At 39.2% G+C, this 23,189-nt stretch overlaps 1 protein-coding gene across 6 annotated transcripts in view; it reads left to right on the forward strand.

The window, feature by feature from the left end:
* The window catches only part of VPS13B (vacuolar protein sorting 13 homolog B), a 368,719-nt gene that overhangs the window by 39,528 nt on the left and 306,002 nt on the right, over positions 1 to 23,189 (forward strand). For all 6 annotated transcript variants that reach the window (XR_014010614.1, XM_081204225.1, XM_081204222.1 and 3 more), the window contains exons 8-16: positions 3,908 to 4,164; positions 6,476 to 6,571; positions 7,429 to 7,551; positions 8,022 to 8,159; positions 12,422 to 12,509; positions 15,220 to 15,417; positions 17,002 to 17,171; positions 17,438 to 17,632; positions 18,696 to 18,820. Coding sequence is in view for 5 of the 6 variants with exons in the window: in XM_081204225.1 (XP_081060351.1) it covers positions 3,908 to 4,164; positions 6,476 to 6,571; positions 7,429 to 7,551; positions 8,022 to 8,159; positions 12,422 to 12,509; positions 15,220 to 15,417; positions 17,002 to 17,171; positions 17,438 to 17,632; positions 18,696 to 18,820 (1,390 nt within the window). In the remaining variant the exon portion in view is untranslated. The remainder of the gene's footprint in view (positions 1 to 3,907; positions 4,165 to 6,475; positions 6,572 to 7,428; positions 7,552 to 8,021; positions 8,160 to 12,421; positions 12,510 to 15,219; positions 15,418 to 17,001; positions 17,172 to 17,437; positions 17,633 to 18,695; positions 18,821 to 23,189) is intronic.

Below are 23,189 nucleotides of genomic sequence, written 5' to 3' on the forward strand. Positions count from 1 at the left end.
TTTAGAAGTAGTCAGCCCTTAAGTCACATCAGCTAACTTTATTAAAGAACTGATTTAATAAGTCAATAGAGCAGTTTGCCTCGGTAGCTAAGTACTAAGTATTCTTTTTCATTATTTATAGCACCTCATTAGTATTAATAATTATCTAAAATGCAACAGGACTATTTAGGCATAGTTGTTAACCACAACCTTCCATTTTTGTGTGAAAAAATAGATATTTGCAAGAAATAATGTAGTTACAGATTGGTGTGGTATCCCATGCTGCCGCCTCTGCTAACAGAAAGCATCTCTCAATGGGATGGGGAAGGAGGTGGTTTTTGATGACGATCCCTGCAGCCCCATACAGAAGCCCAAATTTATTTAACAAAACTTATATACCCTTTGATTGTAGTAAAACCTCTTAAGCTGTGAGTTCTAAAGTGTAGGTGTCATCACACTAAAAGATTGATTTTATACAACAGTGGAATGAGTATTATGTGGCACTTGTATCAGTTCTGAAGCAGTTGAGAGAGCACATAATGGGGTAAAGTTATCCTGTAAGTAAACTGGTCCCAAGCTATTCAGGGCTGACTGAAGAGGGTTGAGGAAATCCCTTGGGACAGATTCTTGGGGCACTACCAGTCTGAGAACACAATCCTGGCCTAGATGGTCTGACTCGCTGTAAGAAGCCCTTATATGTTTGATTTCATTGTCCCGGTAACTAGGGTAGGCTGGCTGCTTTCACAGTTTACATTGCTTTTATTTTCATTGGTCTTTCTTATAGGCTCTTTAAAAAGCACAAGATTCTGGAGGCACAGTACTTTTAAAGGGTTTACACATCTTGCAGAAAAATTATGGTCTGAGGCATCAGTTTGTCCGATTAATATGCCATGTCACTCTTGACATAGGAATCAAAAATAATCCCTACAGTTCCTATCATGTTCGGCTATGAGACCACCAGCTAATTCAGACTAATATAGCGATGTTTTATTTGCGGGGAAAGGCCATTTATAACAATGTGAGCTTTCCCCTTTTAAAAATATGCATCTGGACCACAGCTCTGAGCAATGCTTTCACTGCAGGGGTAGAAAAGCCAAAAGCATCTACTTTTTGTTGCTACTCATGTAGGAATGTGTTGTTGAAGACTTTGTCTGCTTTTATTATGACCTACATTATAATATTAAATCAATATAAATATGTATAGACAGGACCTGTGCCTAGGCAACATATCACATACCATTCAGCCTGTACAGCCTCTTACTTTTCGCATTGTTTGTACTGCCTTTCTCATGAAATAGAATAATGAGTAGAACAAAAATGATAACAAAAGAAATATTAAGATGCATAATTGATTGTGCCATTTCTCCCGAATTAATAAAGTGTGCAAAAAAGTTGCTGCATATATCTGTATGGTGGGGGTTAGTAGATATTTTCTTGTTGTGCTACATATTCTATGTTTACTCAAGTGTTTCATTTTCATATTAATTATAATTGCTTAATTTGATAAGATTTGTGGTGTCTAGATTGTATTGGTTAATGTTAGGGGGAAGAAGTCAACTCTACTTCACTCCCACTCAAGTGGAACTACAGTCATACCTCAGGTTAAAGTCACTTTGGGTTAAATCTTTGCAAGTTGCGTCCCACAGCGACCTGGAAGTAACAGAACGGGTATGCCACTCGCGCATGCGCAGACGCTCAGAATGATGTGCGCATGCGCAAACGCGGTGAATCACGACCCGCACATGCGCAGACGCAGGTTGCATTCTGCTCATGGTGCGAACGGGGCTCCGGAATGGATCCCGTTCACATCCAGAGGTACCACTATACTGGTATCTGTGGTTTGTGTATATGCTGGTTCAGGCTCAAATGAAAACAGGACCCCTACCAAAGCCATCTCCTGTTCTATCTGTTCTAAAATGTTCAGGATAAACCCTGCCTTTTATCTAAACGACGGGGAAGAGCAGGATATTACAGCATTAGGACGGGACTGCTGACTGTCCCATCACAAAATGCGCAATCCCAAAGTGTCTGCATTAAATTCCCACCATCCCCTTCCCAACCTACTTCCAGATGAAAAAGATACCCTAACTGTGGTGAATTTGGGAAAATGGCACACACTATCTACAGTTTTCCAGGCTCCTCTGCAACATCTCTGCTACAAACCATAGTTAATAAAAAGTTCACACGGGATTCTGAAGGTATGGATTTGATTACTTTATCCATCAGCAAAAGGTGACATAAATGAAACCTAGCATTTTCCTGCCAATCACAGTTGTCAATACCTTTAAAGGGATAAAATGGGGACATTTCTGCTGTTGAAGGAGGCCTGTTTGGACATGATATACTTGAAATTGTTCAAGAACAGTTAATCCTTGCGTTCAGACTGTGCTGGTGATGCTGCCAAGGCCGGGGTCCAGTTTGTGTTAACAGCCATGTAAGCACTGATTGCATAAGTTTAGGGATTTTGCCTGATGTTTGATATCAAAGACCTTTTAAGCATTTGCAGCTCATTCGTTTACTTTTCCTGTTCATCAGCTCTGGAAACTGAGTAAACGTTATCAGCTAAATTAGGCAGGGATTTTAAAAAATACTTCTAATTGGTATAAAACATAGTATTTTTTGCCGTGTTTTCTCTGAAGAGAGTTTAGTGTGAATCGCTCAAGTTCACTATGAGAATTCTGACAAGGAATGTATTTCATGACTTACGGAAGTGTGTATAGGGTGTCTTGTAATTTGCTGCTAATTTAATTCTGCAGTTTTTCATTATGCTGGCTATTGTGTTCAGTAGTACTTTTTTGTGTGTAGTCCATACCCTCCAACGTTTCTCCCATGAAAATAGGGACATTCCCTTCCATAATGATAATTTTACTGTTTATACCCTGTATACATTACTGGGTTGCGCCAGCCACTCTGGGCAGCTCCCAACATATACAAAAACATAAAACATTAAACATTAAAAAAACTTCCCTATACAGGATTGCCTTCAGACAGCTCGGGTGGGGGGGGGGGTCGGATATGTCAGGAAAAAGCAGCAATGCAAAAGCCAGCTGCAGGTGGCTGGAAAGTAAAACAGGATGTTGTGGTCTGGAACTGTACTGGTGGGAAAAAGGGGCAGTCGATTCTCTGTACTGAGCACCGGATGTTAGCTCAGAGTGTCATCTGACCTGTGCTGGAAGTACAGGGGAGGGGTAGCGACTCTACTGCCAGAGTCTGGAGGGTACAGACACGTTTCTCTGTACTGCTGAACGACAGGAATAAAAGACATGTAAAAAGGACTCCTGTCTGTCTTTCTTCCCCTCCCTGGGGAGTGCAGGGAGGGAGAGAAGGAGAAGGGTGTGTTCTCCTCACGTTTGAGGAGGATCGCCGATTTACTACCTTGCCTGCCGGGAGACGCAGACGGAAGGTCAACAAGGATCCCAGCCGAATGCCTGGAGAGAGGCCAGTTTACCTGTGACCGCGGCTGGAATCCTGACAGGATAACTCCATACCCTCCAATATTTGTCCAATGAAAACAGGGATACCCTAAGGAAAAGTGGGACATTCTGGGATCAAATCAGAAAGCGGGGCAGCTTCCCTAAATCAGGTGTACCTTTATAGTTTGGATCAAAACAGATGATTTAGGACAAAATGAAAGCCAGATTTCATAATTTTAATTAGAATTTTAAATGAAAATTATTTAGTGTTCATCAAATATGACTTGGTTTGAAATGATACCAGGAATGTAATATAAAAAAATATATTATAAATCCACATACAGTGCACTGGGCCCAGGAAATCTTGTTGGCATCCCTGTTCATACCACAAGGTATAGTATATATTGTTTAAAATACATGTTGTATGTAAGTATAAAATAAAATGCGTCTTGTTTCTAGTTTGTGGCCAATACTGTATTTCAAGCTGACTAATCCCTGCTTTGCTTTTTTTAAAGGTGCAGAAGATGAAATAGGCCATGATATGCAATATATTTCTCCAGAATCTTACATTCAACAAGATGATGATCAACAGCAGGGATGGGTGTCGTGGGCCTGGTCGTTTGTACCTGCTATTGTGGGTAATGATGATGAAGAGGGAGACTTTCTTGGAATAGATGATGGAACAACAATGAATCAGCATAAATCGCCAGCAGTTAAAGATCCCATTGTTTCTATAGGATTTTATTGTACAAAGGCTACTATTACCTTCAAGGTAACATTAAAAAAACCAAAAAACCATAAGTATATTTCTAGTCATTTTTGCTAAGTGCTCGGACAACAAAAATAGATGGCAGTATATGGTCATTAGTTCTCATTGCGGAAAACAATGTATGCTGGTTCACATATAGTTGAATACCTTTAACAGTGTAATCCTACATATGTCTATCCCACTGTTCCCCATGATTCCTACACATGTGTAGATTATCTGAAAGCTAACTTTGTTAGTTTTCAGATGATCCAAACATGTAGGCATCAACTTTAATGCTTCCAGTCAAGGAAGTTGATTGATCATTGGGTGTTCACAGTAGATCTATGTTCTATTCTGGGGATATGAAGAAGGGAGCACATATATTTTCTCCCAAAGCATCAGTCTCAAAGCAACGATTCTTCAACATCAACTTCGTTGGACTGTTCATGTTGTGCGGATGCCTGATCATCGTCTTGCAAAGCAACTACTCTATTCCAAACTTAAAAATGGAAAGCGTAATGCAGGTGGTCAACAAAAGAGGTTTAAAGACACTCTCAAGGCAAATCTAAAAAAATGTAGTATAAACACTGACAACTGGGAAACACTGGCCTGCGAGCGCTCCAATTGGAGAACAGCCTTTACCAAAGGTGTCATGCGCTTTGAAGACACTTGAACTCAGGACGCAAGGGAGAAACGTGCTAAGAGGAAGGCACGCTTGGCAAATCCACACCGTGATCAACTCCCGCCCAGAAACCTATATCCCCACTGTGGAAGAATGTGTGTGTCCAGAATTGGCCTCCACAGTCACTTATGGACTCATTCTTAAAACCGTGTTTATGGAAGACAATCTTACTCGACTACGAGTGATCGCCAAAGAAAGAAGAAGAATGTTCTACTCTGGGGCTATGAATAAAGGAGCGAGTATATTTTCTCCCAGAGCAGTCACGTTCTTCACTATCCATGGATTTGTTCGTACCTTTGTTATTTTGTACAGTAGTTGCCTGATTCTGCCAGTCACTTCTTACAGCAGACTTGTAGGATGAGCCTGGCCAGTTCAAGAGGAAAAGGGCACTGCAGCACTTTAAAAAGATGTTTTATTTATAATCTAACATGGAACCCAGTCGCCTCAACTCTAGTTCGGATATTATTCCCACTAAATCTCATAATAAACTGCTAGTGTATACAGCGTCCTTTGCTGAAGTAGGTAATACCCATTAAAGGAGACTTTGTTTTTATTCTTGTGCATTTAGCATTATACATTACAATAATTTTACCACATCCTAACATCTTGAATGTTATATTTTTTACACTATAAAATGGTATGCATAAGAGAATTATGCTGGCACTTAGAAGGAAAACATTAGAATTCATTGTTCTGCTTGAATGCTAAGAATGTATGGAATTAATTTGTGGTTCATATTTTGGTCAAAAACAAGCTCAGGTTTCTGCATTAGCATTCTGAATAGCTGATACCACTCCAGCTTTTTAAAAAAAACCCCATGCCAAATTAAATGTTGCATTTTCCTAATAATGTCGAAAATTGTTCTTGCAATGTTTGAGTTCTTTTAATCAATTAATTGCTTTTCCTCTACAATGATTGCAGACAGCTGAAGGGCGGGTTTTTAAATCCTGTTTTCCTTGAGCATTTGCTTTATAGAACTTAGCTTCAAAACAGCAACCATGTGTACACACAGTTGGAAATAGCTAAGTAATGAGAGCTTCTAGGAGTTTTATGTTATAAGAAAATTAGAAGGAATTATTTCAGCAGTTAAAGATGCCAGAGTTAGGAGCTGTTAGGGCTAAACATTTAAATGTTTCATTATTTTGCCCTTGTTTAATGAATGATGTTGAATAGTCAAAAGTGCACTATTGATCTCTTTTTGCTGCTTTATTCATGGTGATCAGAGCATAGACAAAAAGGTAGTATATTTACTTATGATTGAAGTTCGCAAGGGTTGCTTAAGTACATCCATCTTGTGAATTACTTCCTATGCTATTATAATAAACTGTCAAGTTTATTCTGTCAAGTTCATAAACTGAGTTGCACCTGCGTATCTGTTAGATTACCTTTTTATTCATTGTTTATGTAACCGAGAAACTTAAAATGTTTCAGTGTTGTTGTTTTTTTAAATTGTGCCAGTACATAGATTAAAGTTGTTATTTTCTAGTGTGGATAATATATTGCAGCTGTTTTAGCGCACCTGTTTCCTGCCCAATCATAATCACCAATAGTAAAATTTAATTTGTCATCATCTTTTCTACACAGTAATAATAACTTATATGCAGCTAATACTAATGTTGACTAATGGTAAGTGTTTGGCATATTGTTACACAGCTCACAGAAATGCAAGCTGAAAGTAGCTATTACAGCCCACAGAAAGTAAAATCCAAAGAAGTAATATGCTGGGAGCAAGAAGGAACTACAGTAGAGGTAATTTTCCATTACTTCTGTATATTTATAGTAGATTTCTTGTCATCAGTATTTATTTCATCAGAATCATTACTTTGTACTGGCAGTTGCAGTATTGATTTTATATTCACTCATTATTGGATGGCTATAATAAAAACATAACTGAAATAGAGCCATTCTTGGACTTTAGCGGTAGTACTCTAGGCAGTAAATAATAAGCTCTCAAATCTAGTGTACATTATTATTGTTATTTCACTTCATTTGTTTCTTAATTAAGTGCAAAAACTGACCACAATATTCCTGCTTATACATTCATCCACATAAATACTAATTTTGGATAGATAGGTGTGCATTTATTTATGTATTTATTAGATTCAGACCCTGCCTTTCGTTCCAAAGGTGCCTAGGGTGGCAAATAAGGCATAAGACGATAAAAACATATTTTAAAAATCTTAAAAAACAATTCCAGACTGGGAAAATCTCAACTTAGAAGATTTGTTGATAGATGAGAGTCTTCAGTAGGGGCCGGAAAGACCACTTTGACAGGGCCTGTCTAATATTCAAGGGGAGAGAATTCCAAAGGATAGGCTTGGAATAGCCTTGATTCTCAATTTTCTCTCCTGTCCTTGTCCCTTGTCCCGTTTGTTTTCTTTTCGTTTAGATTGTAAGCCTGTGGTTAGGAAATGTCTTGTTTTGATTTTATGTAAGCCTCTCTTGGAGTAGAGTGCAAATGCTATAAAAAAAACAGATAAATAAAATAAAGGCCACAACATGAAAGTTAGATAGGTGAGCCCAGCAATGTGTTGGTTCTTGGCTAGAAGCTTAACTCTCTTCCAGTTTCTTTATACACACTCAGCATGTTAACATTTTTTCCCCAGGTCCTCATGAGTGGAGAACCTTTCTTTGATTGCCAAATAGGCTTTGTTGGTTGCCAAGCTCTTTGTCTCAAAGGAATTATGGGAATTAAAGATTTTGAGGAGAATATGAATAGAAGTGATGCGGTAAGTACAAGTTATGCTTTGCTAGCTTGCAGGCGTGCTTTGTTAGAAGAGGGCATAAAATATTTTTAGAATTTTTCAGAAGAACCCCCAAAAGCCGCATGACTGGCTCACACAAAAAGGACAGGTAGCTGTGTTAGCCGAAGTAGACAAACCACGAGCCTCGGCTCACATGTAATACTAAGCCAAATCATGGCTTAGCTCTTGATAGTGTGGCAACAGCAGATGCGGGGCGGTGTGGTAGGGAGTGAAGAAGCTGCAATTTCCAGCTATATACCAGCAAACCTGCTTGTTCATGCTTAGCTGCGGTTTGGCTTATCATTGTGCAAACAAGACCATGGTGGGGAGGGGGGAACGGTTTCTTCAAGTCCCATGTTTATAAAGAAGAAATCAAATAACATGTTCTTTTATTTGTTATGTTTTGTTACTATCTTTCTATTCCTACTGATATATTTTCCCCCCTTTTATAAAAGGAGGCCTACTTTTTCAACTGTGGTGAAAATCTGAGCACAAAAGGGATGACATACCTCACCAATTCACTATTTGATTACAGAAGCCCTGAGAACAATGGTGTCCATGCAGAATTCATTTTGGATGCAGCCGCTCATAAGGTCTTAAATAAGTTTTCCTTTAAAATTTTGGATTTATGCTCAGTGTTCATATCCTGTCGCTTATTTTGTTCACATCTATGTTCAGCAGCTCTGATTATGGAGTCAGTATTAACACCTTATTTCTACTAAAGTATTTTGTCACTTAATGAGTAGATGAGTTATGTCACAATGAGCTGCTTGAATTTACTTTTATTCCACATTTTACTTGAATGCCCAGAGGCCATAACTAATTTAGACCTTAGTTTTCTTAAATTAAGCCTTATTGAGCTAAGTTGGAAAATGATTATTCGATAGCTGGGATAGCTCAATTTGTAGAGCATCAGACTCTTAATCTTAGAGTCATGGGTTTTGAGCTCCACGTTGGGCAGAAGATTCCTGCATTGCAGGGTGTTGGACTAGATGACCCTCATGGTCCCTTCCAACTCTACAATTCTATGATTCTATGACTGAACCACTTTTAGGGCTTCCGCTGGGATAGAAATCTGAAGAGTACCCGTATTTTTCGCTCTATAACACGCACCCGACCATAACACGCACGTAGTTTTTAGAGGAGGAAAACAAGAAAAAAATATTCTAAACAAAACAGTGGATGTATGATTTTTGTGGTTCATGCTGTGGCCACAGACATGTGATCTGACAGTGAGTTTGGAGTAGCCCAATGCAAAAATCCTGAGGATCCATGTGGATCCATTCTTTGTAACCACGTTTTTGCACCACTGCGGCCCCAGGCAACAGTGGGTGCGTGATTTTTTTGGTGCAAGATGTAGCCATGGACATGCTATGTGATCTGATGGTGAATTTGGGGTGACCCAGTGCAAAAATCCTGAGGATCCATGTGGATCCGTGCTTTGTAACCATGTTTTAAGTGGGGAGGGAAGGAAAAGCACTCAAGGGACAAGGAGCACGCGTGGGGTGGGTGGAGAAGGATGCTGCTAATAATGAAGAAGAGGGGTATAAGGGGAGAAGGCTCCTCTCCCACTTTGCTCCTTTAAAGCAAGCAGGCTCTGCTTTTCTCCCTCCTCCCCGCTCATCCCCGGCTTAGCGAGCTGAAAAACTTTGCTGCTATTTAGCGAGCTGAGTGGGGAGGAGAGAGGGACAGAGAGCCTGCTTGCTTTAAAGGAACCTACCGGACAGGAGCCGCTTACACGAGTGTAAGCGGCTCCTCTCCCGCTTTGCTCCTTTAAAGAAGCAGGCTCTCTGTCCCTCTCTCCTTCCCACTCAGCGGCTCTTCTCCCGCTTTGCTGTTTCAAAGCGAGCCACGGAGGAGGAAGGAAGGGGAACCATGGATCCTCTGCTCACGACTGCAGCAGATCCCCCCCCCCCGCCACCTGCAGGCATTCCCTCCATAACACGCACAGACATTTCCCCTTACTTTCTAGGAGGAAAAAAGTGAGTGTTATGGTGCAAAAAATACGGTAAATAGATAAGAGTCAGTCTTTAGTAGTGGGCAAAGGCACAGAGTGTTCAGTCTGGAGAAGAGAGACCATGGTTCAAATCTCCTTCAGCTATGAAGCTCACTGGCTAATTATTGAAGAGTTTATCTCTTTCAGCATAAGCTACCTTTAAAAAGTTGTTGTGAGTAAAAATGAGAGACCTGAGAAAGCTGCCTTGAGCTTCTTGTAAGCAGGGCAGGCACCTGATAAAAATGAACATAGCCTTAAGGCTTATTCCCCCCTTATAAGTTTTTGTACTCGGGCATGTGTATCAGAGTACAAATTGCTCAGGGTCGTATTCAGCTATGTTTTACTCAGAGTAAACCCATTGAAATGTATTAATATTGACTAAGGTCCATAAATTTCAATGGACTCTGAGTAAAAGAGCCTCCAAGTTTTCACTCAAATATAAAGAGGTACAGAGGTAAAATTAGATACCTCTTCTTTTAAAATATTCAGTAGTATGGCTCAGATCCATTCCTAGTTGCCCCTTGCAAGTACTTTAGAGAGCTGCAGTTGATAGGAAACTGTGAATCTATACTCAAGTCTAAAATGCTGAAATTAATACATTAAAAAGAGATCAACTCTTTAATCCTTAGTGTGTCTGCACGTTGAACTGGATTGTCCTTCATATTTGGTTTCTCTGTTTTTGTTTTTTAATGAGATGTGCCCTTGTGAATTGGACTAAAGGTCCATTAAGTCTAGCTTCATGCAGTGGTAAACCACAACAGCACAAGCTGGGCAAAAGCTTGTAAACCACAGCCTTCTTTTGCTGTGGATCCCCAGCAACTAGAATTCAGTAGCATACTTCCTTTGAACATGAAAGTTCTATATAGCCACTGATAGATTTATCCTCTGTGAATTTGTCTAATCCCTTTTTCAAGCCCTCTAAGCTTGTGACCATTACCACATCTAATGGGAGTGAATTCCATAAATGAATGATGTGAATAAATACATTATTTTGTCTGACTTGAATCTATTATCAATTTCATTGGATGATCCTGAGTTATAGTACTATGAAAGGGAGAAAGACTAAACTTTTCCCACACCATACATCACAACATTATGCTGTCCCTTTAGTTGCTTTCTCCTGAAACAAAAAAGCTCAGTCTGGTTTAGCCTTTTCTTGTAATAAAAGTGTTCCGCTCCAGAGTACCGTATTTTTCGCTCTATAGGATGCAGCAGACGATAAGACGCACCTGGTTTTGGGGGGAGGAAAACAAGAAAAAAATATTTTGAATCCCAGAAGCCAGAACAGCAAGAGGGATCTGGCTTCTGGATACTGTGTGGCTGTTCTGGCTTCTGGGATGACTGCACCAAACCTCTCCAGGGCAGCAGGATGAAGGCTCTCCCTGCCCGGAAGAGGCTGCGCGGGGCTAAGGCAGAAGCCAGGACAGCAAGCTGGATCACTGCGTAGCGATCCCTCTTGCTGTCCTGGCTTATAGGATAGCCGCACGCAGCCTCTCTCGGGCAGAAGCCAGGACAGGCACGTTGCTGAAGGGGCGCTGCGCAGTTCTCCCTCTCTGCGCAGCGCCATTCATTCCATAAGATGCACTCACATTTCCCCTTACTTTATAGGAGGGAAAAAAGTGCATCTTATGGAGCGAAAAATACGATATTCTGGTTGCCTTTTCTGTCCCTTTTATAGCTCTATGATACCTTCTTTGAGTTGGGGCAGTCAAAACCACACACAATTTTCCAAATGTGGCTGCACCATAGATTTCTACAAGGGCATTATGATATGGGCACTTTTATTTTTAACCCCTTCTTAATGACATCTAACACAAAATGTACCCTTTTCACAGGTGTTGTAGTGGTTGATGTTTTGACCGAGCTGCCTGCCACACAGCTCAAATTGTTTGCTGGTTAGTCATCACGTATTTGTGAATTTAGGATTTTTTTGCTGCCTTGTTCATCATTTTACACTTTTTCATAATGAGCTGCAATTCCCATTTTGCTTCCCATTCACCTAGTTCACATAGATTCTTTCAGAGCTCTTTATAGTCTGGTTGGGATAAATTGGTATTATTCATTAATCTGGCCTCAACTCACTGCTCATTCTTAAATCCAAATCATTTCTGAGCAAGTTAAAAAGCACTGGTCCCAATACACATCCTTGTGGGGCATCACTCTTTTTTTTTATATAACTGTGTGTTTATATTATATGCTTCTTTTTAGTTTCCTCATCCTTCATAGAGCAGGAGAACAGAGAAACACTGAGAATTCCATGTATCTCATTACTGCCCAATAAACTCATTTTGTTAAAGCTGCAAATTCTCCTTTTATTGGTAGTAATAATAGATTCCATTTACTTAAATGTCAACCTTCATGTCTAATGACTTGATTAGAATGTTACTTACGACTCACTGCTTCCTAGGAAGACAAGAGCAAACAAATACCCACTGAGTCCAAATAAATCTGATTGTTTTCTAGCTAGATGTCCTAAAATGTTTCGGAAGTAGCAAATGTTAGATATGAAGTTTGCCCTAGTCAGCTGGTTTACTAGTGAGTGAGAGGTCAAGCTGAAATAATTGACTCCGCTAAAGATACTAATTAACTAGCTGCTTTGGAAAAGTGGACAAAACATCCAGAAGAGTTATAGATGTCCTTTTGTGTGGTCTAGTCTGGATGTTGCATTAGCTATCTGAAGGATGAATTCTTTGGCTAACCTCTGTCCTTTGTTTTGATAAGGTTTACCATGTATTCATGCACAAACCCAAACAAGTATATATCTCTAGTACTTGACTATAGCCCTGATACCATTGGGTTGTAATCTCAAGATTCTTTCTTAAGAGAACATTAGTTGTATGTACTTTGCTTTGTTGGTAGGAGATGTACACAGAGATAGCTGGAATGCAGAGGTTTGGGGCTTTCTACATGGATTATCTGTACACAATGGAAAGCACCAGTGGCAAAGGTACTTCATTGCTTTGTTTGCTTACTTTTTGAATAACAGAAACAAAGGCTTCTTCAGAGGCACCTGACAGTCCTTGACCGACTGTCCTCAGATTTACCTTTTTGACCTAATTTAAAATCTGGATAGACTTGCTGAAAATTTTGAATTCTAGTGTGCTTGTTTGCTTATATATCCTTTTTCCTGACTTTGCCCTAAGAAATACAGCAATGTGCGATTTGATATGACTGCTTCGCCCGTGTGCTTTGTTATCATACAACGATTTAGCTTGAGAAAATCTGGGTTCAAATTGCTGTTCAGCAGGGTTGTTGTGAAGGCAAATCTGGAGGTGGGCAGAAGAAGATCGTTGCTGATTCTCTTAACCCCTGTGCTACACCTTGCTGTTCAGCAAACGTATTTTAAAGCAGCTTTGCAAGCTTTATGCTGGCTTAAAGGAAATAATCCAGTCTGCAAAGGAATAAACTGTGATGATCAATTAAATTTGTATACTGTCCATTTAAGATGATAGGGCAGTTTACAACGTTAAAATGCAGAATGGGAACACAAAATACCTAACAAAAACAAATAAAAACAAACCAGTAACTCTCTGAGGAGAGCATTCCATAAACGGGGAGCCACCACAGAGAAGACCCATTCTTGTGTTGCCACTCTTCAGGCCTTTTATGGAGGAGGAACACGAAGAAAGGCCTTAGGTGATGATCACAGAGTTTGGGTTGGTTCATATGGGGAGATTACATTAGAGAAAGACAAAAGCTTCTCTTCTGTGTGTTTATATTATAGTTACAATCAGTGCTAGAAAAATAGGTGTCAGTACTTACCGTGAAGTTGTTACAGTGAGTGCCACACTTTTTAACAACAAAAAAGAGGTGTGAGTACTGCATACCCTTGAATACCCCCTGGAAAAAAAAGCACGGGTTACAATATTACTTACAGTGGCATCCTATGCATGTGTAAGCAGCAGTAAATAATAGATGCCTTCACAGTATTAGGGCAGATGAATATGATCTGCTTTATATAAAGGGCAGGAGTCTAATAATCTCTCCGAAGTCCAGGTCCTTCAAAGTGAAGGACATGAACAAGCCTTGGGCTTCCTTGCTTGCTTTCCGCTTCCCCCTATGAGGAGGAGACTGGAAGCTCCCATTTCTGTTTTAGGTTAACCAGAATTTAGAGCCCTATCTGAACGATGCTCTTAGTCCACCTCAGTGTGCAAGGGCTCTGCGTGATCAGAGCACTCATGCTTATGGGTGTTCTAGTTATGTGGAGTCCCTGCACATGAACAGGGGTTTGCATGTTGGGTCTTCTTTGTAGACAACTGTGTTCAACGTGAAGCTGAAGGAGGAGACTTGATATGTTTGGGGCAGTACTAAAGGCATGGCCCTGCTTTCAATTAAGTACAGCATTGCCCTATATCTGAGTAACATAAATAGGGTGGGAACATACAGTGGTGGGAAACTTTTCCTAGCCCAAGGGCTGCATTTCTTCCAGGGGTTGCATGCCACTGGTGTGCAGAGCAAGTCCTTCCAGGGGCAGAGCAACAGATGTGTCTTCTAACTTTGTACTGTAGGATACATTCCATCCATGCAGAAGTTAGAGATTTCTGCCCCCCCCCCATTTCTTTGTCTCCCAACAAAGCAAACAAGAGGCATTTTCACAGCTTGAGAGCACATTCTGGCCAGGCAGAAGCACTAAGGAGGGTACTGAGCAGAGCCTGGAGACAGCCTCAAGAGTTAGAGGGAGAGGCCTGGAGGATCTACATTTGACTCCCAAGCCTGAGGTTTCCCAACCCTGACTTAAACATGTTGTAAATTGTGGTTAATCTTGACTGTGACCAAAGTTCTAATGAACTTGAAATCAAAGCAGCTTTCTCATCCCATTAAGTGGTTATTTAAAAACACAGCTGAGTTGGAGTTGGCAAAAAAGCATGTGCACTATGGATATGGGTGGTTTAAAACCCTGTCTCCAATTTTGAGTACATAGTGTAGTACAGTTGTTGAGAGCATGTGATTTGAGCTTTAAGCCTCCAGTTTAGTTTTCAGCTCAATATTGCTATTCACCGCCTACTTCACCTTTCCTTCTGTAATGGACATGAAGAAGGAAAAGTGGGCCTCCCTGTGAAATTGCATTGGTGATCTTGCTTGTGTTAGTTTATCCTGAAGAAACAAAGTGCAGTTAAGGCTATTGTGTGAGTGTTTATAGCTAACCACTGATAATTGCAAGAAATTGTTTTTCATAGGTAGTTTTTTCTGTCTCTACCATTTCCCAATTGGTGTTAGAAACTGAGATATGAAAGCTAGGCGTTAAATGGCACCTTAAACCTATATCATGGGTGCAACAACGGAATGTCTAGGCACACTTTTAAGAAATAACAATAATACAAAGCTGAAAATGAATGAACTGCTGCTAAAATCTTATATTCATTTTTCACGTGGTCTAGTTCTCATCTGAAGTCTGCAAAAAGCAAAGCCATGCTTCCCCTGCCCACCCCCTAATATTCTTAAGGGAGGGTCTAGAAGTGAGGAGGCAGAAGAAGGTCCTCCTTTCCTTCCACTCTGCAGTTTTTATCTGAAATCTTAGGCGCAGTACTGAGGCCAGAACTCAAAAACTGCTTGCGTTAATGAAATTCCATGTAGCAAAACACAACTAGAACATTGGGAGTTTCAAACGCTGGTCGTAATGCGCGCATTAACTATCTGTAAATGTATATATATTGTAGTTTTAGTGTCTGGAAACCAGCCAGATGTGACTTCAGTAAAGAGTGAAGACTTTGGCCACGTTCAGGAGATGTCTACAAAAACCCTTATTGTGGGCCCTCTCAGTCTTCGGCTTGATAGCAGTGCAGTGCACAGGATTATGAAAATGATTGTTTGTGCTCTGGAACATGAATATGAACCATATAGCAAGTCTAAGCAAGGTATGTCGTGATTCAATTCTTTATTCTTTTTACAAATAAAGTAGGAGAACTTCAGTGGAAAAATGTTAACTGCAAATAATGTGTGTGCGGAAAAAAGGAAAGATTGGTAGTGGTTTATTTGAATCTTTTCATTGTTGTCTGTGGTAAGAGCCCAAACAGAATCTGTTTGTGGCACTGCTGACCTGACAAATGCGGTGTTCGATTATAGTAGCCATTTGCAGCACTTTTTGAGAGGGAAACTTGGCATGGGGTCACCGGATTGGGCTCTGACTCCACTCTGATCAAGAGCAAAGACTTCTTGGGAAAGTGGGTGGCTCCCAATCAAATTTTTGCTCCTGCCTGATTGAAGCAGTCATGTAACCTTTAGCTCCCATTTCCCCCACTCCTACTCAGGCTAGTTTCTTGAATCTTTTCTTTATCTGTTTCCTGTTTGCCTTCCCTACCTCCCTTGTTTGCTATCCCTACTGAAAAATACTTTACATAAAAAGTTTTCCTTTTCAACCCACCCCACCCCTCTGCTAGTTCTCCTAGTTCCATTGGTTGTTACTATATTTGGGGAAAGTGGACTCATGTTATTTCCTTAATTATGCTGTCTCCGTGGACTGTTTGAGCTTGGCAAGTCTGCAAAACTTTCTCAAAGAATCTTTGTTCTTGCCTCATGATCACGGTGGAGTCAGAGCCCAATCGGGTGACCCCCATGATGCCATTTGAGATCCGCACTTCAGATGAGTACCAATTGTACTTTTTTAGGAAACTGGAGAACAAGCAATCTCTAACACAGGAATATCTTATTTACTTATTTAGCTAGTGCTGTCACACTTTACAATGAATAAGAGGTCCTTTCCCCAAGAGCTTGCAGTCAATCTAAGAACTGTCACACAGGGGATAACCAAAAAGCAAACAACAACAACAGAACATCTGAAGAAGTGTGCATGCACACGAAAGCTCATACCAATAGCAAACTTAGGTGCTACTGGAAGGAAATTTTTTTTTTACTACGGCAGACCAACACGACTACCTACCTGTATCTAACCCAGAACTAAGACAGTCCCCACCCTCAGGCTCACAGTCTAAAAGGATGTGGCACATGAGGAAAAGTGGTGGTAGAAGGGAAAATCAAGCTCAAGCAGAAGTTCTTCCAAGTTATAGTTCTTATAATACAGTTATGGCATTCTGTCTATGTGGAATCTGGCTTTCTAGAAGGGCAGCAACTCCTCACCAATGTCAGTGGCAAGTCTATCTGTCCTGCCCATTCTTCTTCCAGATCAGATTTAGGAACAGAGCAGATGACAATGTCCAGACCAGAAGGACAGGAGAGCTCCTGCCACACAGTTCTTCCCTCATACAACTGACTTGATGGCAGTTAAAATGAACTGTGGTGACAATTTAAAGGCAAATATGTAAAGAGAGCCAGTTTGATATTCCTTGTTAGAAATGCAACAATGGAAATCTCTTTACCCTTTTGACATTTAGAGGAGCACAGAGTGATCAAAAGAAAATAATAGTTATAGTAGTAATTATGGAAGACTATGTACAGCCCCATTGATAATTACGTTGAATTTGAGTAATTATAATTTATTACAGATTCTGTAGATGGAACTAAAGCTATGCCAAGCCCAGAAGAAGTAGCAGCTTTGGAAGAATATATTCCAACTCGGATCACAAACTTCACAATTCTGAAGTGCACTGTGACAATACCTATGGCTGAATTCAACTTGCTGGGCCACTTGTTGCCTGTTATCATGGGACAAAAGGTACTATAATGTAGTCTATCATGAACTATATTTGAAATTAAAACATATGCACCCGGTCAGTTACATATGCTTATTTCATATAGGTTAATTTAGTGTGTATATATTTGCATACATGATAGACGTGATTTTAAAAAAAACAGACTGTGCAAACATTTAGAATGAAACTTTTTTAAAAGTTAGATTGGGAAATGTTGGGCTGTATTTTTAAATGTATGGGGTGTTACATTAATTTGGCTTGTATTTTTCCCCTACTATATTCCCTGAAGAGTTCAAGCAGCCTCTTAAATACTACAAATCTTCAGCCTTTGCGTCCTCTGCCTTGTATCCAAATACTGGTGGACAAAATGGCCCTGGAACACTCCATGCCAATGTATGCTGAACAGCTTGTGCAGACCGTCAGCAGCCTTAGCCAGCCATCTGATAACTTACTTCACTATTGTTACTCACACTGCTATCTTAAGGTAAAACATTTTCAATACTTTTTTTTAGTTCATTGAAAATTGCTAAAACTTCTCAGAAACATTATTACAGAGTGATCCTAATTCTGGCAGGGAAGCAGCAGAGTAGAAAGGAGTGGCAGATCATCCACCACATTCCGAGTCCTGATGGACGGGTGGTGCTGGTTTTCTGTTCACATTTCCAAGCTTGTGCAACCAAGGACTCAAGGATCAGGCCTCTCAGGTTAACAGCAGGGCTTTGGATACAGTAAATTCAAAGCCTCTGGCATCCGAGACCTGACCTTGGGAGGCCCTTCTTTGTGTGCCCCTTCCACGAGAGGTCTGGAGGGAAGCAACACACTAAAAAGCCTTTTCCGCAGTGGCTCCGTTTGTGGAATGCTCTCCCCAGGGAGACTTACCTGGTGCCTTCATTACATATCTTTAGGCACCATGCAAAAACATTCCTCTTCTCCCAGGCCTTTGGCTAATTAAACAATCTATGTGGGGGAGGGGGTTATTTCTGTTTTGTTACTATGGTATGTACTTTTGTGTTTTTATATTGCAAACTGCCCTGTGATCTTCTGATGAAGAGTGGTGTAGAAATTTTTAATGATGATTATGTTAATGATGATCATCATCATCCCAGGCAGAAGCCCCCCTGTTTTGCAGCTACTATTGGCAGTAGCCCTCTGTCTGCTAGGACAAACCTGGTGCCTCCACCATGGTGGAAAACTGCCATGACACTCCTTTCTACTAGCAGAGGCTTATACTGCTGCCCCCCACAAGCCATCAATGTGGGTTGTTAGGATTGCGCTGTTATTACTGACATCATGATAATATCATGTAATTATAATACTCATTGTGGTTTAGATTTGTTAATGTTTAGTCAGTTGTTTTAAATCAGTAGGACATACTGTTCCTGTGATATAAATTGTGTGTGTTTTTATAGAAACACAATTTTCTATCTTATATTATTCTTGGGGATAAAAACAATTGGCTCAAAATTGACATTGGTTTATATTAAAGTAAAATAATTTGTACTGATATTTTTTGTTACTGTACAGCTTGATGTTTTGGTTTGTTTCAGATATTTGGTTTTCAGGCAGGGCTGTCATCCCTGGATATTAATGGATCTTACAACTCACCAGTTTCAGTTGTTTCTCCATTCAGTACTGCTGTTTATGGCAAAATGCTTAAGCTTCCTAACTACTGGTGAGTATTAAATGCTTTATATTCACAAGCACTCTACGTGTGGGTGCATCATGGGTACATTTTTATTTTTACTGTACTGTACTGCATTATATTATACGCCTCTCCCTTTCTCTAGATACAGATACATGCACACATACACATATACAATTTCTGTTTATTAATTTTCTGCATTAATATGTTTTAAATATTGCTGTCTCTGACCATATTGCTTAGACTGCCATTACCAAAAGTGTTCTTTTTCTTGTTAGAATTTTAGATCAAAATGTTTGCTACTAATGCATGGATATTGCTATAAACTTGTTTTCATTTGTTCTGAAATGAATACCGTAACTTATAGGTTGACACCAAGAAAAATGTGTTGAAGATGTCTCTTCTCATTCAACAGAGTATCCCTTAGCCCTGAGGGCTGATGCCAGCTGCAGCAATATCTTAAGTAATCTAGAGAGATGTGTGTGTTCCTTACTCACAGCATCTGTGAATGATATTTTAATCCAGATATTAGTAGTACTTTGCCATATTTTCATAACTGTCACAAAAATCTTGCAGTGTACTCATTGGCCGCAGCCTCATTTTCTTCATATTTTGTATGAGTCTTGTCATATTTTGCTTCATTGGATAGTTCTTCTTGTTTTATTGAGCAAAACCTTTGTCCATTCAGGTCTGTGGACAAATTCTGCTGTAAGTTCTGTTACAATATCAGATATTCAATGGACTATCTCTGTATAATGACCAATAGAACAAATAGTAGCAGTTTACACTTGAACAAATACTACCTGTTTTATTTTCTTGCTCATCTGTTTCATTGGAAACAATTAATCAATTCAAAGTGATTGCTTTCCATTCAGCTTCTTTTCTTAGTAAAGGAAATGCTTCATGCATTCAAGTTTTTGAAATTATGTCAAAGCTGAAAATAGTATTTATCTTTCTTGTGATGTGTATGAATACAAAAACTACTTTCCAGTGGGTTTCAGATCACTGCACATACATGGATCTGTGTGTGCATGTAGCATGTTTGTTTGCCCAGGTGTTTATAGATTGCTGGCTTGTTTTGCCAATCTTTACTGTGCTAAGTGATTTCTTTCTTCTATTTTGATTGTTTTAATATAATAGTGTTTTAGTCATGTTGTATACTGCTTTGGTATGCACATGAAAAGTCACATAGAAATCTGTTTTTATAAATCAATAATATATGTATATGAATGATTAATTCATAGTGGTTACTGGTATTTTAAAGTTAGTAAGAATAGTGCAATGGAGAAAAACATTCCCAAGCTGTAACAGATGCATTAGTTAAGCAGAGGCAGAAATTAATATTAAAAAGGTTTAACCTGACGTTTGTAGCTAGTGCAGTGATTAAACTGGATTAAATCTTGCCTTTTAATATATGCATGTACAAATGTGTGTGTGCATGCACACAAACACACATACAAACATTAAATTGTACTAAGAATGTAAACTAAGACCAAAATATAATAATTTGAGGATAATGAAGTAGAAACAAATGAATACTGCAGCCACATTGTTAAATGAAGTGCAGTATGAAGTGAATAAAACACCAGATGAAATACATCAAATGGCACTTGAACTAAATCGAAATCAGCATGCGGACTGAGAGCTTCATTGAAGTCATGAAATGAGTGGGAACTAGTCTGGTAGAATAACCTGGTAATGTCATTAAACTTCCACTCTTTTTTTCCTCCCAAAAAATTATAGCACCTGCTTTATTTGGATTTTGAGATTTCGCATTCCAGAGTTGCCTAAAGTGCACACATCTGATGATACATATGTTCTATATACACAACAGGTCATAGTTTTTAAAAACAAAGACACTTTATGAACTGTTATGGAATCCCCTAGGTAGTATGTTTTGAATTAGCAGTGAAAATCTCAACTTTATTTCTGACATAAATCTGCAAAATAGCTTTCATTTTTCTTGTTTAAAAATAATTCCAAGCGATATACATCCAATATATGGTATTACTGTAATATTTGCGCTTTTCAAACTGTATTTGAAAAACTTGGATAACATACCTCATTGCCTAGATGAAATAGCGTCATTAGAAAGGAGCAATATTAACTTGTTTTTAAAATCAGCATAGAAAAAAATAGTTCTATAAAGTGTACTACTTGCTACTATAGGTTTCAGTGCTAAGATATACCAAGTATCTCAGAACAATATGTTTACAGATATGACTTCATTGTCAGAATGATAGCACTTGCCTTACTAATTCCACATTTTATATTTTTGAATTTTCAAACATTAAGTACGTATTTTGCAGGCAAGAGAGTTGCTGCCCCATAAGCCATTTGAGCACTGCTGCTTAAGAGAAGTAAAGTACCACCATCAGAATTGTTTTCCTAGAGAGAACAAATTTTCAAGATATTGTATTTTTCCATGTATAAGACTATATTCCCCCCAAAAAAATTTTTAAGGTTAAAATTGGGGGCTGTCTTATACATGGAATGTTTAAAATATTTATTTCTTACTTTTGGGCTCAAAAAATAGGAGTCGTCTTATACACGGACAAATACGGTACATTACACCTACCAATACATAATGACAAGGGAACGTCTGAGTAAAAAATTGGATTATTTTTTGTTTCTCCAAGGAAACATTCTCAATTGTCACAGGGAAGAGACATGTCCAGGATGCTTAATAGGCTTTTGGCTCTCTTGAAATGAAGCTTGGGTACTTCCAAAATAGAACATCTTTTGACTAAACTTTTAAATGACTCAGCCTAGGTTCATCACAGTGATGCCAACTGCAGTTGAGAAGTGATCCCCACACCTTGTTACATATCAGTCTTATTCAGCTTTAGTTCCACATGCTGAGGAATGCTGGATTAAACATTCCAGGGCAGAAGCATTGTGTCTTTCAAGATGCTACTGCATACCTATGTCACATTAAAGACTCCATTACTATTCAATATCATATATTTAATCAAATACATTTTTTCGTTCCATTCCAGGCTCTCTCACTGATCTGTGGAATTGTTTGGTAGCATACTTTACATTAAAAAATTACCATAAGTTTCTATTTATTATTTTATTCATTTATAACACTTATAAATACTTCTACACCATTTTCTACTGCAAATTCAATATTGATAAACAATATATCAACATGCTTAAAGTAATTATGGAATCCTCCAAAATCAGTAAGGACCATCAGTTAAAATTTAGTTGGTCTTATTTTATTTTTCTTAACGTTTGGAAAGCTAAGAGTGCATGTTTCTTAGGTTCATTCACAAATTTTAGCTCAGTGAGTAGTCATCTTCTGCTTGCTGTTGCTGGACTGAAGCCCAGAAAAGAGAGACTACTTCCTCATCCTCAGATTCCAGGTTTTTGTTTTTCTGTGCAGCATTGAACATTTTCTCCTGGTCTCACATAGCAGATAGAGTTACAGTAATTTTTCCTCTGAGACTACAGCTTCTGGCTTTACTGTGCATTGTTATTGTGTAGTATTATTCTTTGAAATAAGGAATCTGAATGTCCAGGTCTGATAATTTGAATATTTTTGGCAAAACCAAATATTCCAGTTGTTATAGCCAAATGATCATGTCATTCTCTTAGGATTATGCCGTATGTTAGGTTTTTAATGTTTAGTTTGTAAGGTAAAACATGCTTGGTGTTGCAAAATATGTTTTTGGTACTGGTGTACAAGTTGGAAGGTCATTTTTCAAATCCATGTGACGGGTTGAGCTCCCGTTGATCTGTCCCAGCTCCTGCCAACCTAGCTGTTTGAAAGCATACCAGTGTGAGTAGATAAATAGGTACCACTGCGGCAGAAAGGTAAATGGCGTTTCCATGTGCTCTGGTTTCCCTCATGGTGTTCCATTGCACCAGAAGTGGTTTAGTCATGCTGACCACATGACCCGGAAAGCTGTGTGTGGACAAACGCCAGCTCCCTTGGCCTGAAGCGAGATGAGTGCCTCACCCTGTAGCCGCCATTGACTGGACTTGTCCATCCAGGAGTCATTTACCTTTTAACCTTTTACGTTTACACAGTTGGAAAAATGTTTTTTGGTCTCCCTGAGATGTCTCTCCATGTTAAATGTCAAGCTGCTCTCACACCAGATTCCTAAAACCGTTTTTATTTCGTAGTGGTAGTATAATATAAATCAGTATATTCATAGTGGTGCACAGATTTTCATAAAACTAATTGGTTGAATGATAGCATATTCTACTGCATTCCCTTTTTTAGTTTGAGTTGCTTCCTTATCCTAAATTTATTTAGTTAGAAATGTCTCCCACTGATGTTTTTGCTGATCTTGTCTAATCCTCTTTTAAAGCCATTCAAGTTGGTGGCCATCACTGCCTCTTTTGGGATTGAATTTCATAGCTTAATTTTATGCTGTGTGAAGAAGTA

The sequence above is a fragment of the Podarcis bocagei genome, assembly GCF_964188305.1.
Source record: "Podarcis bocagei genome assembly, chromosome: 8".
NCBI lineage: Eukaryota > Metazoa > Chordata > Lepidosauria > Squamata > Lacertidae > Podarcis > Podarcis bocagei.